The sequence below is a fragment of the Fringilla coelebs genome, assembly GCF_963513975.1.
Source record: "Fringilla coelebs genome assembly, chromosome: 15".
NCBI classification, from domain to species: Eukaryota; Metazoa; Chordata; class Aves; order Passeriformes; family Fringillidae; genus Fringilla; species Fringilla coelebs.
Window position 1 is genome coordinate 16,887,110 of NC_140041.1, and position 15,317 is coordinate 16,902,426.

General features: G+C 45.7%; 1 protein-coding gene across 1 annotated transcript in view; it reads right to left on the reverse strand.

Annotated features, from left to right (window-relative positions):
• Positions 1-15,317, reverse strand: part of ERGIC1 (endoplasmic reticulum-golgi intermediate compartment 1) — a 55,583-nt gene that overhangs the window by 23,074 nt on the left and 17,192 nt on the right. The window contains exons 2-3 of the mRNA XM_084215513.1: positions 11,587-11,648; positions 5,235-5,307 (exon numbers count right to left, since the gene is read on the reverse strand). Coding sequence (XP_084071639.1) covers positions 5,235-5,307; positions 11,587-11,648 — 135 coding nt within the window. The remainder of the gene's footprint in view (positions 1-5,234; positions 5,308-11,586; positions 11,649-15,317) is intronic.

Sequence of the window (15,317 nt, forward strand, 5' to 3'; positions counted from 1 at the left end):
ACAAATCTTCTTCTCCATTTGCGTGAAGAAACAACAACAAGCAGGTCAGCAAACTCCCTACTGCGTCATGTGTCTGCTGCTCTGACATTTGTCATCTTCTGCATCCCAATCAGCTCTCCAGTGTGAAGGTGCTTGTCCCAGATCAGCTGTGGAGCACAGCAAACATGCTGCCCTACAAAGGAAGGAATTACAGCTCTCCAGGAGACAGGAAGAAGGAGAAGGGTTCGAAAGACGTCAATGTAGACTTGAGTCAGGAATTGCAGATGACATCATGACACGACCTTCTGCTTCCTGCAAGCCCACACAGGGCACAGCAACCCTGCACAAACCTCTAACACCTCCTCTTAGGTAATCCCCACCTTGCCTCACAAACATCAATTAAGCTTCTTACCGGCCTACCTCTCTCAGGGCTGCTGAGGATTACATCCTTCTGCAGAGAAGTCTCTGTCTCAAGGTCAGTCCGTGGCAGGAGCAGGATTACAACTCCAATTTCCTTTGCCTACAAAGCTGTGCTGCCTGTGCTGGGCTGCTTGGCTCCAGCATTTCATCTGCCTCAAATGGATGAGCCAGCAGGGCTGGAGGTGCATCTCCAGCTCAGTGGCAGGACACAGGAATTGTGGCATCTCTGGGCTTGGGCTCCCAGATTAGGGTTTGCAGCAGAAGGAACCCCTGCTGCAGCTGGATCACACTCTGCTGCTTGGCACCATTTCCACGGGCTGAGAGCCACAAAACACACCCCACACACTCTGGAAAGCTGTGGGATAAAAAGCCTCTGAAGACAGGTCTGGTGACAATCCTGCTGCTCTGCAGGATCAGTCCTGGGCATGCAAATGAATCCAGTGTGGACAAGGAACACTGCTCCCTGAAACTCCTGGAGTTTTGCTTCCTCCCACACTCCCGACAGCCTTCTTGGGGCTCTCCTGTTTCAGGCCAGGAATTGGGCTTTGATCACCCTAGTGGGTCCCTTCCAGCTCAGGATATTCTGTGACTCTGTGATTCATGGTTTATGCTTTCATGAAAAGGCAGCAATTTTACTGCAGATATTCTGCTTAAGTAATTAATTGCCTTGCAGGGGGCTCAGCTTTCCAATTAGCAAACTTGTCACTTCAGATAGGTTTTTGTCTGTTATTACATAAAATAAAAAAAAAGGCAAACACTGCCAGGAACAGTCTGTTGCTTCCTACAGTGTGCTGTGGCAGATGAATTAGTGTTGAGCAGAAACATTCATACCACAAGCACCACATTCATACCCTCCTACCCCTTCCCCTGGCTGCCAATGCAAGGCAGACTAGATTAGTTAATTACATCTTTAATCCTTAATGATGGAATACTTGGAAAACTATTATTGATCGTACAGGACATAATTCATGACCTAATTAGGGTGATAAAATGGTGAGATTATCATCTTGCCAGCTATTAACGTCTAGCACTGATCTGAGTTAATTAGAAAAGAGAGAGGTGATTTTTATGCTGCTGATTTGCAACACAGCAGCAGAGGAATGAGGAGGCTGCTAAAGGCAGAACAAGCCATTTCTAGCCCTCAGACTACTCTCAACTCAACCAACTGTTGCTCTTGCTCAGGAAAAAGCAGACACATTTACCCCTTCAGCTTATTTTCTTCAGCCACTTGAGTCATTGGCTCAGTGGGACAAGAGTGTTTGATGCTGCTCATCTTTCAGAGGTTCAAAAGGGGAGCACAGACCTCATTTTCTTTATCTTCTACTGAATTGAGGAGATTCATCAAGGTTCTGGCTATGGAATCACTCAGGTTGGAAAAGATCTCCAAGATCATCGAGTCCAACCTGCGACCCATCCCCACCTTGTCACCCAGCCCAGAGCACTGACTGCCACATCCAGGTGTTCCCTGGACACCTCCAGGGATGGGGACATTCCAACTCCCGACATTTGCACTAAATCTTCAGTCACTCTCAGTCTGGGCTAAAAAAACCTAAAAATCAAGTGGATCCTTGACTTCCAGAGTTAACCTCACCCTCCCCTTAATGGCAACGATGGGTTGTGACTGAGAAAAGAAAAAAGCTCTCTTCCCTCACCATCCCTTCACTGTGCTTTTCCTGGGAAGGATGCAGCCCCACCTAAGTGCCAGGCTTGGATTTCCTTCATGGCTGCTCACAGGCCTGTTAGGGTCACACGATAAATCTGGAAGATGAACAACTTGGGAGTTTTCTACCCTCCTCAGGGCTGGTCTCCCCAGGAAACCCGTCAGCAGCAGAATAGGACGTGCCTTTAGAGTGTGTTACCTCTTCCATGAGCTTCCTGCAGTGTCTTGTTTGACTTCCTAACTGGAGCCAGCCTCTGAGCACAGCCCCAGCCTGGCGCTCATTAGAAATGCCCACACGAGTTATGACACAGCTGCCATCCTCCCCACACAGGTAATGTTTGGGTTTAGGGCTGTGACTGTCATCCTGGAGATGAGGGTGTCATTTCTTGGCTCTCTGCCACCCAGACAAGCCTTCAGCAGCTGAGACTGTAAATGCTACCACAATGGGCTGGTCAAGGAAAAACAGCTTTGAAGTTGGGCAAGAGCGGCCAAACCGAGACTTCGAGTAACAGCAGGCACTGAGGCTGCTGCACTCCTGGGAACGTGGAAGAAAGTGCAGCAGTGGGCAGGAGCCTGTGGGTATTTGGGGTCACTGTGGTGCAGAGCAGATTCTTCTTTTCTCATGTTGCAGCACGAGCTCAACAAACCACACCAACCTCTTTCTTGAAGGGCAGCCACCGAGGGAAGCTCCCGGTGCAGAGGGTGAGACAGGGAATCCTGTGGGCAGCACTGCCCTGAAGGAGATGTCCCTGCACACATCCCACACACAATAACTCCGTGGAACAGGCTCTGAACCTGCCACGTCTCTGATGTAAAACACCAGGCCAAGTGCTCACCTTGTCATCAAAACTGTGCAGCTCTCCCCGCCCAGCTCGGCTCTCAAGTGCTTTAAGGGAAATATGACACAAAAGGAGAAAGAGTGATGCAGTGTCACAGCACAGCTGGCAGTGACAAAGCAGGAAAGTTCATCCCATGTAACTGCACACCTGTAATCATCCAGGTCCTGGCTGGAATTGGGAAACTTCAATCTGGGTGAGGTATCTGTTGTAGGAGACTCTTAATACTAAAAAAATACCTTGAAGCTTGCAATAAAAGTTGATGAGAGCTGAACAGTTTGCACATGGGGAACGTTCCATATATCTATAAGTATTTGGATCATGGGCAAACAAGGCACAGAAACCTTTTTGAGACAGTATTTCCCCTGTTATTTGCTATTACCCAGTTTAATGGCAGCACAGAGCTCTCACAAGTTCCAGACCACGCAGAGCTCCCAATTCTTACTCCCAGTGATGAGGCTCTGCTGCCTCACAACTCACTGCCGGTAATACCTGACTGAAAGGGAACCACAAGAGGCTCACAACAACTTGTACTGGGTTTCTCAGAAGAGAAACCAGTGAGTAAGAAATGGAAAATAAAAGTTTACTCCTGCTTTCGAAGTCACTGAACTGGGAAGGGCTTGAAGTGACTTTCTGAATTATTTCCGCTGTTCTGGGAGAGCCTTTTCACAACTGCTGGGGGTGAATATTCCCAGCAAGAGTCTGGTGACTTGTAACTCACCAGAAGGAGGTTTTCCTACTCTTTTGTGTGAGCTTTTGTGTTGGACAGTCCATGACGAATGAGGTTCCTGCAGTCATTTGTCCCAGACTCTTGTATGACATCCCCTCTCCAATTTTACTGCTTTACTGCCTGCAAACACCTCCAGCCCACACAGCTCCTGCTGGGAAAGGCACTTCACCATCTCTCTGAGGTTTTAATGAGGAACTTGTCAGCTTACAGCACTTCCCAATATTTCTGTGGAAAATGCATCACCTTTTTAAGGAAAAAGCAAGGAGATTCCTCAGAGTTATGCAATTGTTCAAAAAGGAATTTCTAGTCAGGAAGCTGCCACTACATAAAGATGTGCGCTCCAATAACTGGGTCAAAACTAGGTAAATATTACTAATTCCTCCTTAAAGCACTAACTGGAAGAAAAAAGAAAACCAGGCAAGAGAATGAGATCTATGAGGAGAGAAAGAAAAAGCAGTGCTTCACTTGAAGCAGTCTGTCTAGCTTTTCTGTTTTTTAAAACAAGAAACCCAAGGAAACTCAGCTCTGTGAAGTGGCTGATAAGGTGACCCCGGATTTCACAAGCAAACACAAGGAACTGAAGTCAAAGAAACTGTGAGCAAGCAAGAAATCAGAGATACCATCTCTGAAGTAAACGTGCAACAGGCACAAAAAATGATCCTGAGTTTGATTACACTCCTGCCTTCAGTTAAACATTAGTCAACCTTAACATTATTCCTGAAATTATACTCTTGATCCAGGACAGAGCTGCACAAAAACAATGCAAGAGCCTCTTGGTTATCAAAATGGTCAATCTAAGCAAGGTTTCAGAGCCTTTTAGCTCAGCACTGACATCTGTTGCTATCAGGACCATCATGTGAGCCTGACACGAGTTCCACCCTTCCCAACTATCCAGGAACTGTGCCTCACACTCTGAGCTCACTGCCACATCAGCAGGGTGATGGAGAAGGTTTCCTAGAGCCCAAAACAAAGGTAGATGTGTTAAGAGTTACTAAAAGTTTACTTTGAGGAAGGAAGAGCATGAGAACAGGGGGGAAAAATAAAATTCTGATTAACTCGGTGGTAATAAGTACTTCATACTTGTTCAATGAATAATTTTTAAAAGTAGAAATTATTTCCATTTTCTCACAGCTGACACCACCTGAGGCAACTTGTCCTCAGACACAAAACCTGTGAATAAGGTTTCCCAGTAAGGCTCAACAAAAGAAGTAAAAATTCACACATTAATAAAACTACCTGAATCAGAGATTCAGCTCTGACATCATAAAAAAAAGGCAATTATTGATATTAAATTAGTAATTCTTATTTTATGCAATCCATTTCTCCATGCTGCTAATTATGCAATCCAGCATGCAGCTAATAAAGGATCAAGCAAGTCTGGAACAGCTTCCTCTATCAAAAAAAGTTCAGAACCAAGTTTGCCTATTAATTTTAGCAAATTAAAAAGCTGAATAGATGTCTGAGAATTTGGACTCAACCTAAAGGAATCCCAAACCCATTAGGCAACTAAATGACCTAGTGAAATTACGGGAATATTTCTCTGAGATAACAGTAAAGCTGTAAAGATTCACGTGCACACAAACAGGGGAAAACATGACTTTTTACTTACATTTCAGTGGCTATGAATCCGGTGAGCTCAGACAGGAAGAGAAACAATATGAAGAGACAGCAGCAGACAGAGACTGGAACAGAGGCAAGGAGAGGAAAAGGTTAGTTTTGTATGTGTAACAAAGACAGAAAATGTTTTCACACAGCCATACCACTGCCTCTATGGATATGCCACCCTTACACAATTGAGAATTAATCATTTTTAGAGTCCATAACTCAGAGGAGCCCACCAGGGCAGTGACTTCAATGCCATGCCAATATCCAAATATCCTGAGGAACCATTAAAAATTCAATTATTTTATGAATGCAAAGATATCAAACTTGTGTCTTTCCCACTGAGCAAGCACTAGAAGATTCTGCACAAAAGAAAAAACATAAAAGCCCTCAAATTCACATAAAATACTGACCACTGCATCCCTGCCCTCGGGACTTACCAAAGGCATGTCCTAGTTCTGCTCACAGGCAAGATTATCTAGAAAAGCCTCATCTTAATTTCTTTGCCTCTTGCAGTGAAAATATGAGCATCCCTTGGCTTCATAATTAATGACCCAGAACAGGGATATCTTCCACTTTTGGGCCACTTTTTGTGTCTTGATTTCCATCACCCCACAGCTCCTGCATTCTCCTTTTTCAGCACACAATGCTGGTGTGCCAGCACGCCCTCTTTTTGACAACATCACTTCTTTGGAGCCTTGGCTCCCAATTTTATCACTATTAAAACCTCCAGAAGGCAAGAAGAACCAGCTTTGAAAGGACACAGTCCCCTGACACGGTGTTTTGGGGATCAGGAGACATTCTGGTTCTCTGTCAGGTTCCAAAGCTCTGACGTGGCAATACTGGAGTTGTGCAGACAGTGCCTAAATTCTCTCATTTCTCCATTTGCTGACAAACTGACTCTGCAGAGAGGGAAAATCCCCACTGAAGGAATTGTGAGGTACCCAGACAACAATTTTGAGGAATTCCAACCTAGAATTGCATGGAGGGAACCCAAAGTAGCTGGAATTTTACTGTTTGTTCTTCACCAGGAAATTATTCCAACCCTTGAGCAGGGACATTGAAGCAGCAGTGACAGTCACCCACACAGGAGGGGCTGGAAGGAAGCACAGCTGTAAATCCTATGGATCAGGGATGACTGGAGCAGGCAAGGATGTGCCAGCTCAAGGGGACAGGGCTGCAGTGTGTCCCTGAGTTCAATACAATACCCAAATTCACCATGAATCACTCACAGAGAGGCAAAGCAGGAACTGACAGGCTCTTCCAGGGCTGTGACAGCCAGAGCACAATCCCAGCACAGCCCCTCCATCCCAGCACAGCCCTCTGTGAAATGACCACTTCACCAGAGCCACTAATTAGGGTTAAGAAATACATTTTAAAAAAAAAAGCCATGTTCCTCAACTTTACTCTACATGACCTGCACAGCCTGACTGCCCATTCCTTCGGGAAGCTCAAGTAACAACAGGCTGGGAACAATTTTATCACTCCCTTGGTAAAGAATGTGAGAGCCAAGGGAAGGAAAGAGGTGCTGAGGGCAAGTACTGAGACAGAGCCTTGAGTGACCTAAAGCCTTGTGCCTCATTTTTCCAGCTCTGAGGAAAGAGAAATGCGTTGCTTCCCCTTCCTCATCAGGGTACTTTCAACTGTGGATTCATTTATTGACCCACTCTTAAGTGCAAGGGATTAACAGAGATGCCAAAAAATCCACTAGCCAGGATGAGGAAAGAGAGGGGAAAAAACCCTGAAGACCAGTAGGAAAACAGGAAGCAAGAAGGGGCATTAATCCTGAAGAGAAACCTCAGATGGGCACACAGTTGCTCTCAAGTCTTGGCTGCCAGGACACAGAAGGTCACCGGGGCTGTGACCCAGCTGAGTCCCTGGCACGGGGCACCAGGAGAAAAGTCTGCTTAAAGCACAGCAGCAAATTCTTGTGAGAACATCCACACCTACATAAGAGCCCAAAAAAAGAAACCAAGGCAGCACATGAGTAGATCCAGTGTTTGTAGTGCTGATCACTGACAGACAGACATGAGATCTCTGATCTCTGGCAGTTGCAGGGAGAGTGTTTGACGTAGACACCCCTTTTTTCTTTAATTGCTTCCCATATTCCTTGCTGCTTGTTATAATCCCATAAAGGCTTTCCACAGCATCAGCCAGACCTCTCTGCTCTCAAGCACTTCTAGGAAAGCCTGCTACTACTAACTCTCTGAACTAAATTCTCTCCCACAGCTTCCTCTCTCTTTCAATTTTTAAACTTCCTTCTCTGCCACTTATATAATCAAAATACCTTCTTTTCCAGTACTTGCTCCCTCAAGTCCATTTTCAGTTCAGCTCTTGCAGTGAAGGTTCGTGACAATACTTACCAAACACAGCACAGTAAAATTCCACTAACCTATATCTAAAAAACTCTGCAAGAATGCCCTCAAGTGCCTGGCAGGGACTGACTTTCAAAGCTCCTCAATGCTTTTCCCCGTCTTCAAACCACAGAGTCAGTTTTGAAGCTGCAAAAGAGAATACTGAGGGTGGACATGAGAGGGGGACATAAAATCATGAGCAGCCTGAAGGAGGTGAGTGGGGAACAGCCACACACTGTCTCTTCCAGTATGGGAACTGCATGGAAAGGGGAGGTTACAAACAAGGGAAGGTTTTCCTTGACACAACTAAATTCTGAGGATTACTGACTACAGATGCTGAGGTTGCTTAAGAAATAAAACCTGTTAGATTACAAAAAGGAATCACACAAGCCCTGAAGAAGAAATCCATTGAGGGATAACAAACACAAAGGAACCAACTCCAGCTTAGGAAGCTCAGGAGCCAACTGAGCAAAGCCTGGTGAAGTGTTTAACCTGCCCCTCCTGCTCTTTCTCAGGCATCTACTGCAGCACACTCTGGGAGAGAGGACACGGCACTGTTAAACTCTTCCTATACACACACATTTCCAGGGCAGGGGGAGGAAATGTTTTTGGCATGAGACTCATGTGCCAGCATTATCAGTTACTCTCTCCAGAGGCAGCATTTCCTCAGCTGCAGAACAGGAGCTCCTGTCTCAGCGTGGAGCTGCAGGCACAGACGACACAGGAATTTATGCACAGGCTGCTTCAGCTGCTTCTTTCACAGTGAAGGCTTTTACCTGCTTCCATGCAAATGTGCAGTCCTACCACCCACATGTGACAAGTGTATTATATTTGGAAAAGTAGATTAAAGGCTGGGATCAGACAGAATCAAACAATCCATGCATAAAGCTTCGTTAACTGCAAGAGCACGGCGACGTTCCCACAGAGCTCCAACAACATCTGAGACAGGTTTTTTAAAGGCCTAATATGATAACATGATCAATATATCAAAGGTTGCTGGTGTAGACACACTGCTAATCTGCAATCCCAAAAGGATGGGAAACTCAGCCAAGGTTTTTATTCCTGCACTAACCTTTTTGTACTTATCCTTCCACTACAAACCCCGTCTGCGTACATTCCTGGCTCTGCCTCCCCACCCCAGGAGAAATGAGAGAAAGGCAAAGTGTTTAACACATCACACAGACTGAGAACGTGGAGCCATGTCTATATTAAGGCATAAAATTAATAGTATTTATTATTCAGTGGAGCAAACTGTTATGAAGCACAAGGAACGGGTCCTGTTACAGGCGCCATGTGAATCATAACTTGGATATTTCCTGATGTGTATTTAAAACTCCAGCCCCCAAACAGCACAGGGTATTTCTGGAGAACGTTTCCATGTGTGCATACAACATGTGCATGAAAACTATGCATCCACACCGACGGCTGGGCAGCAGGATGGTGCCAGCAGCTGCCTGGGCTGCAGGCTCCTCTCCAGAGCCCCTGTGCTCCTGTCCAGCCAGATGCCAACTGTCAGCCAGCCAGGAGTGCTGCTGCTGCTGCCTCTGTACCCAAACATGGCCAGGTTGTCACCAAGTCTGTCACAGTGGCACCACAGACATGCTACACACGGTGGGAGGACCTGGAAAAACTGGTGGAAGAGGGACAAGAGCACGACAGGGAGGCTGCCTGAAGAAGGGACTTTTATTGAGGAGAAGGAATGAGTGACTTCTACACACTTCCTAGAGAAGTCCACAGCAGTGGCTGTGCTGTTCTGGCAAACCTCACTCCAAGTCAATTCTTGGTTCCTTCATTCCTAAAAAACTTGTTTGTAGCTGAGTGGCTGCCACACAGATCTGAACTATCTTGTACGCAGCGTTCACAGCAAATCTGGGAATTAAAAATCCATACCTAAGAAAGCCTCAGTAACTCCAGTTGGCTTCTGAACTTGCTCATGCTTGAGACCACCTGCCCTTCTCCCTCAAAATCCCCCAACACTCACTCTCCCTTAACTGCTTCTTCCCTATAAGCCTTGGCCCCTTCAGCCCTGGTGAGGAGCAGAGCTGTTCTTTTCCATCTCCTTTCTTCTGTAATCTGATCTGTGCCTTCTTCCCTAATAAACCTCAACCTTTGTTTTTGAAAATAGACCTTTATACAATCCAAAAGTCACTGCTGAAACCCTGCAGTAAGTCCATTCCTATTCCAGAAAGCCTTCAGCACCAGAAGTGATACTGAACTAAGGTTTCAGCAGAAATCATACGGAAAAGGCCTAAATTAATAGTTGGATATCATGGACTATTTTATATCTGCTCTGTAAAACTTGGAGGACTTAAAGAAAGCCAAAATAAAGTTGCAGTCATAGTAATTCCACATGATTACTAAAGCCTAAAAGCTTTTTTGAGAGGCAGAACCTTCCCCTGCACTCAAGCTCCCAGTGTTAACACAAGCTGACTTCCCTAAAGCAATTTTTCACCAGGTCATGCAACCTTCCCAGGCTTCCAACCGGCCTGGCAATGGGCTGGTCCCATCCATGGCCTCCTACAACACCTGAGATTAGTGGCTTTCAAATTACAAGCCACAGGCTTGGTCAGACAGAAAAAAAGCCCATTAGAAAAGCTGCTCACAAGATCCTCACAGGCAAAGGCACCAGTTTGTTGGCTGCCTGTGTGGTTCAGAAGCTTCTATCAGGCTGCCTAAAAACACTGTGAGAAAAAGAAGGAGAACCAGTTAGAGAAGAAAATCAAAGCCTGAGAAGCTGTAAATAACAATAGAGAGAAATAAGTCAGCTAATAATTGTAAGTAAGAGTCACAACCTTGAAGCCTTCCCACAACAGACTTATCACTTGAGCTGTTTACTGCAGATCTGAAAGCCTAAACTCTGGTGGCCTTTGATGGTTTTTTTTTCCTTCTAAAATGCTCTTTTGCAGGTGATTCATAACAAGACAAATTCTCAAAGGGAGCCCAGTGGCAGTGTGGGAACTCTTAGTTTCCAAAACAGAAGAGAAGGCAGGATCACTCACAAGTTCAAAGTGTTCTTTCAAAACACCAAATCTCATCCGCCCCTGAATTCCCAAACAGTTTGAGTCAAGCTCTTTGTTCCCAACTTCAGCAAACCCACAAGGCAGTTGGGATACAAGTAATTCAGTGGCCAGGAGAACTCAGGGGACAAGGACTCTGAGAGTAAATATTTAGGGAAAAGTGTTATCTTCACAGAAGCACAGGATAGTTGAAGCTGGCAGGGACCTCTCTGGAGCCCAACTCCCCTGCTCTGAGCAGGTTGCTCAGGGCCAGCTCTGGTTGTTAGAGCATCCCCAAGGCCAGAGGCTCCACACCACCCTGGGCAACCTGCTCTTCAACCATGCTCACAGCCAGGAGTTTCTCCAGCTCACAGAGGGCTTTCCTTTGTGTCCTGATTCACTGGCACTGACTCAGTCCTGCGTGCTGTCACCAAGGGATGTGACATCACTCACGTCAGCAATGACACACAAGACTACTGACCCATCTACCAGCATGGCTGAGTGGGGCACAGCTCCCTGATCAAAGGAAGTCCCTGCTCAGAGGGACAGGAAAGCTGCATGAGCAGGGTAATGACAGGCCTGGCAGGATCAGCCTGATCAATGTTTACCAAGCCCTCTGCCCAGCCAGCTCGCTGCACATAATTGTGTGAAATGGCATTACTCAGCCTCCAGCCTCCCTCAGGAGCAGGAAGGAAGGAAAAGGGGCCCAAGGCAAGAGATGTGTATCAGCCAAAGTCTGTGGATTGATACATGGGAGTGAGAGTGGATCCCTATCAGTGGTTGGAGCTGGAGGCTCTTTAGGGCCCCTTCCAACCCAAACCATGCTTCAGTTCTGAATTCACACAAACCATTCCACTGTTTGATGGGCAGAACAAGCTGCCTCAGCAACAAAGGACACCCTTTCCAATGCTTAACATCCCTTTAAAAGAATTCCCTGCAGACAGAGAGGCCAAACAACCTTTAATTTTAGACCAGGGCTATGCAAGGACATCAAAAAGAAGTTACTTACTAATGGCCCCTGTGTAGGTTGGCTGTGTAAGGTCTTTTGGCACCTTCCTGTAGATGTCAAACCTGAAAGAGGAAAAGCACCAGCCATAAAACAGGTGGAACATTTCAATACATCTCATTCCCCCACAGGGATGAACGATGCTGGAGTTTTTTCCATCCAGCTTTCCAACAACATTTTTTCAGTAGGCAGGAGGACATGGGAAGGAAAAACAAAACAAGAAAAAAAACCTTTTCTTTTGTACAATTATGTAACTGTGCTCTGTCTTGGCTCCCATTTCCAAAGCACTTCCCTCCCCCTCCCTGCTATGGATCTGTGCAATCTGAACTGTGAGAGCAGCCAGGCAAGAAGTCATGCTGGACAAGTTTATAGATCACTGTAAAAAGAAAAGGATACTCTACTGATTCCTGAATAAAAAACCCAGTAAAACACTGTGGGAACTCAGCGCACTTCTCCTGAGGGCCAGAGCTACCGAGAGAACCCTTGGGGAGCTCGGGAGCCTTGGGATGTTGCAAAAAGTACCTGGTGGCTCAACTTTGACCCTGCAAGAGATGTTCCACCTATATGTGGGGACATAAGAATCACTGGCGTGTAAAAGATATAGAAATAGAACATTTATAAGCTTAAGCACAGTTTTTAAGATTTGGTACAGGGGGGTTGGAAAAGAACAAGATGGAGGGAGTTAGGCCTGCCACATGGCTTTTCCTCCTTCTTCTTGTCTTCCATTTTCCGGGTGACGTAGGTATTTTTGATAGGTTTATAGTAAAGGTACACTTAGTAATAAAAATTATAAGTATTGGAGACAAAAGATAAATATAGTCTACGTAAACTTTGTTATAAAAGGAGGTGGCCGCCCTGTGGGCGGTCAGAGTGCCTTTGGCTGCCTTGCTGGTCAGACCCCGGCTGGGCAGAAAGAAAATTTTTGTAGATAAGAAATAATAAACAACCTTGAAGACCGAACCTGAGAGTCCAGCCTTGTTTTTTGGAGCCCGAAAAGCGAGCCCATCTCACCCTTGTCTGGGCAGAGACAAATAACAGCCCGAACCCGGACAAAACACAACCTGTATTGCCCCTTGTCATTTATATCCTGCAAAGCCAAAAACAGACAACCCCTAAGTCACAAATCCAGGTGTTGAGACCATAAAACATCCCTTGGACATTGGATACAACAACAGAAATTAACCCAACAGGTTTGTTCCTCCCCCAGCAAAGTCCAGTTTAATATTAGCCCGTTGTTTTGATTCAGTCATAGTTTTTAATATCCATAGGGCTCAGCTTGGCTATTTTAAAGTGCCCATGGTTAAACTCTCCCTGCCCTCATGTGTTAGCTGTATTATTTCCTGCCACCTTGTGCTTCTGCATGCCCAACCGCAATGCAGCTCTGACATCAGCTTTTCCATCACTCAATAAAAATTAATTAATGCATTAAAAACACCCACCCACCCTAAAAAAGGAAGGGACTGGTTCTCCCTAAAAATAGACTTTTTTGGATACGCCACAAGTGGGTGAGAGCTGATGCTTTTTCCAGCCCTGGAGAGGGCTTCCAAATTCCCAGTCTGCACTGCACCAATATGAAACTCCCCTGTGTTTATTCAGGAGCTCCTACTACATCAAATATTTTACTGGGAGTTTAAAAACTAGATAATTGTTCTTTTCTTTAGTCTTCAACTGCTGAGATAACTCTGAGGAACTGCAGGAACAAAACAGCCTTTGCCTTGCAGGAGATCAGAAGGATACTGTGCTTCACTCAGGAGCTGAAGCTGGAGGAAGGAAGGGAAGAGAGGGAATGGAGAGCAGGAAGGAAGATATTTCAGGTGCCCAGCTGGAGTCCTAAATAAGCTGTGCCATCACTCAACACCCCAACAACCCTCTGTGAGACACCTGACAGCACAGGAGCTGTGTTTTCATCACCCTTCTCACTGCTGTCTCCTAAACAGATCAGCAATATTCCCCAAGCAAACAATCCATGTATGGTTTTCCAGCTGCCCTGAGAACATCTGGAAAGTGCTGTTTGCATTCTTTCCACATCCACCGAAGCATCAGGATGGTGAAAGAACCCAAAGTAGCTGATGACATCATGGTCTCACAGGCAGAGGAAGCTGTTGCTCTCCCAGCCCATTAAATGCTGAAAGCTGGCGTCGTCTGGCCAAAGTCACAATAATAGATCAACAAGGCTAAAAAAGCTGAGAGAGAAACAGAGGGAGACAGAGCACGTGAACACCGGGAGCTGCTGAGTGTGAGCCAACACTCAGAAATAGGAAACAGCTCCAGGCTGGATTCAGTAAAAACAGCAGCGTGTGGATACTATAAAAGGAAGTTTGTTCTCACCATCAGAAATATTTACTAGTATTGAAATGGTGCCCCATCACAGCTTCACAAGAAAAAGATAATCCAGCTTTTTAAACAGCTCACTGGAAAGCTGATGTCATATGAGGCAGAGTTCTCTCCTCAGAGATTGTCATTTCATCACATAAGTAACACCCAACACCACAAATTAACTTTTCCATGGCCTAAGAAAGCTTGGATTAGGCAGAGACACTACAAGAAGTGCTTGATTAAGGTTTTATGGATGAAAGCAGAAGTTTGAAGGATGACATCCAGAACCTGACCCAAGCAGAAGGGAAGGGAAGGAGGGAAGGTGTATTAAAACTTGCACAAGGATGCTGAAATGATCACAACAATCAAAAAAGACAAGTTTGGGATAAGAGGCAAATGCTGCCAGTTAAGATTTTGCTCACTGATGTGTGACACCAGTAAATCCAAATGATCACCAGCCCAAAAGAAAGAGGACTGGCTATGTGCAAGTCCCCTGGCAGAACAATCAATTGCTTGGAAAGGACACATTCCGAGCTAGGAGGGTTCATAGTCTGTCACAGGAACAACAGTCCTCAGGGTTCCAGGCAACTTCTCATCTGATACTGGACCCAATTTACACCATTTCCTCAGTCTGATCCCTGTTACTGAAAACAGCACTGGGGTTATGCACCCAGAGAAGGGCAAGGGGAAAGCCCAAATGGCATCAAAGCTTGAGGAGAATGATGCAGATGGCATGGCCAGGACAAAGAGCCACCTTCTTCACTCTATTTAAACCCCAAGTTAGAAGATATGAAATGTAAAGGATTCCATGACAGCTTGAAAAGTATATTTGTGAGACACCAGAGAGATCAATGGTAGCAATGAGGACAGGAGCCCAAAGAAGGTTTCATTAATTACATATATTGTAAAAATAAGTAAATCAAGCAAACGTCTCAAACAAATCTTTGAAGTTATTGTAACAGGAGACCTAAAACCCCAAGAAATGAGAGATTTGTGGCAGATCCTCTCAGAGCTAAGGGTTAAAAATCTGCCTCCACTAGAAAAACCTTTCTCCTTTTGCCACTGGCTCCTTGCCTACCTCCCAGAACTGAAAGCAATCCCAGGAGAGAACTTACACTGCCCTGGGAAGAGAAAAGAATGAGGATTAGACACCAGAGATGATTTGTAATGCAGAGGGAGGAGCTGTGTGCGTGGCAGAGGGGAACAGGTTTCACCTGCCCTCAGGTCAGACGTTCTTGCAAGCACCTGCAGTAAAAATTCCAACAAGCCTCCAGGTTCCTGAGGCATTGGTCACTCCAGGAGTATTTGTAGCCTGGGAACAGAGAGGAACCTTGTGCTCTGTTGCAAGAGCTGCCTCCCTGCCGTGGCCAAAGCAGTGGAAGGTGTGAGCGAGGCTGCAGGGAGCAGGATGTGCAGAG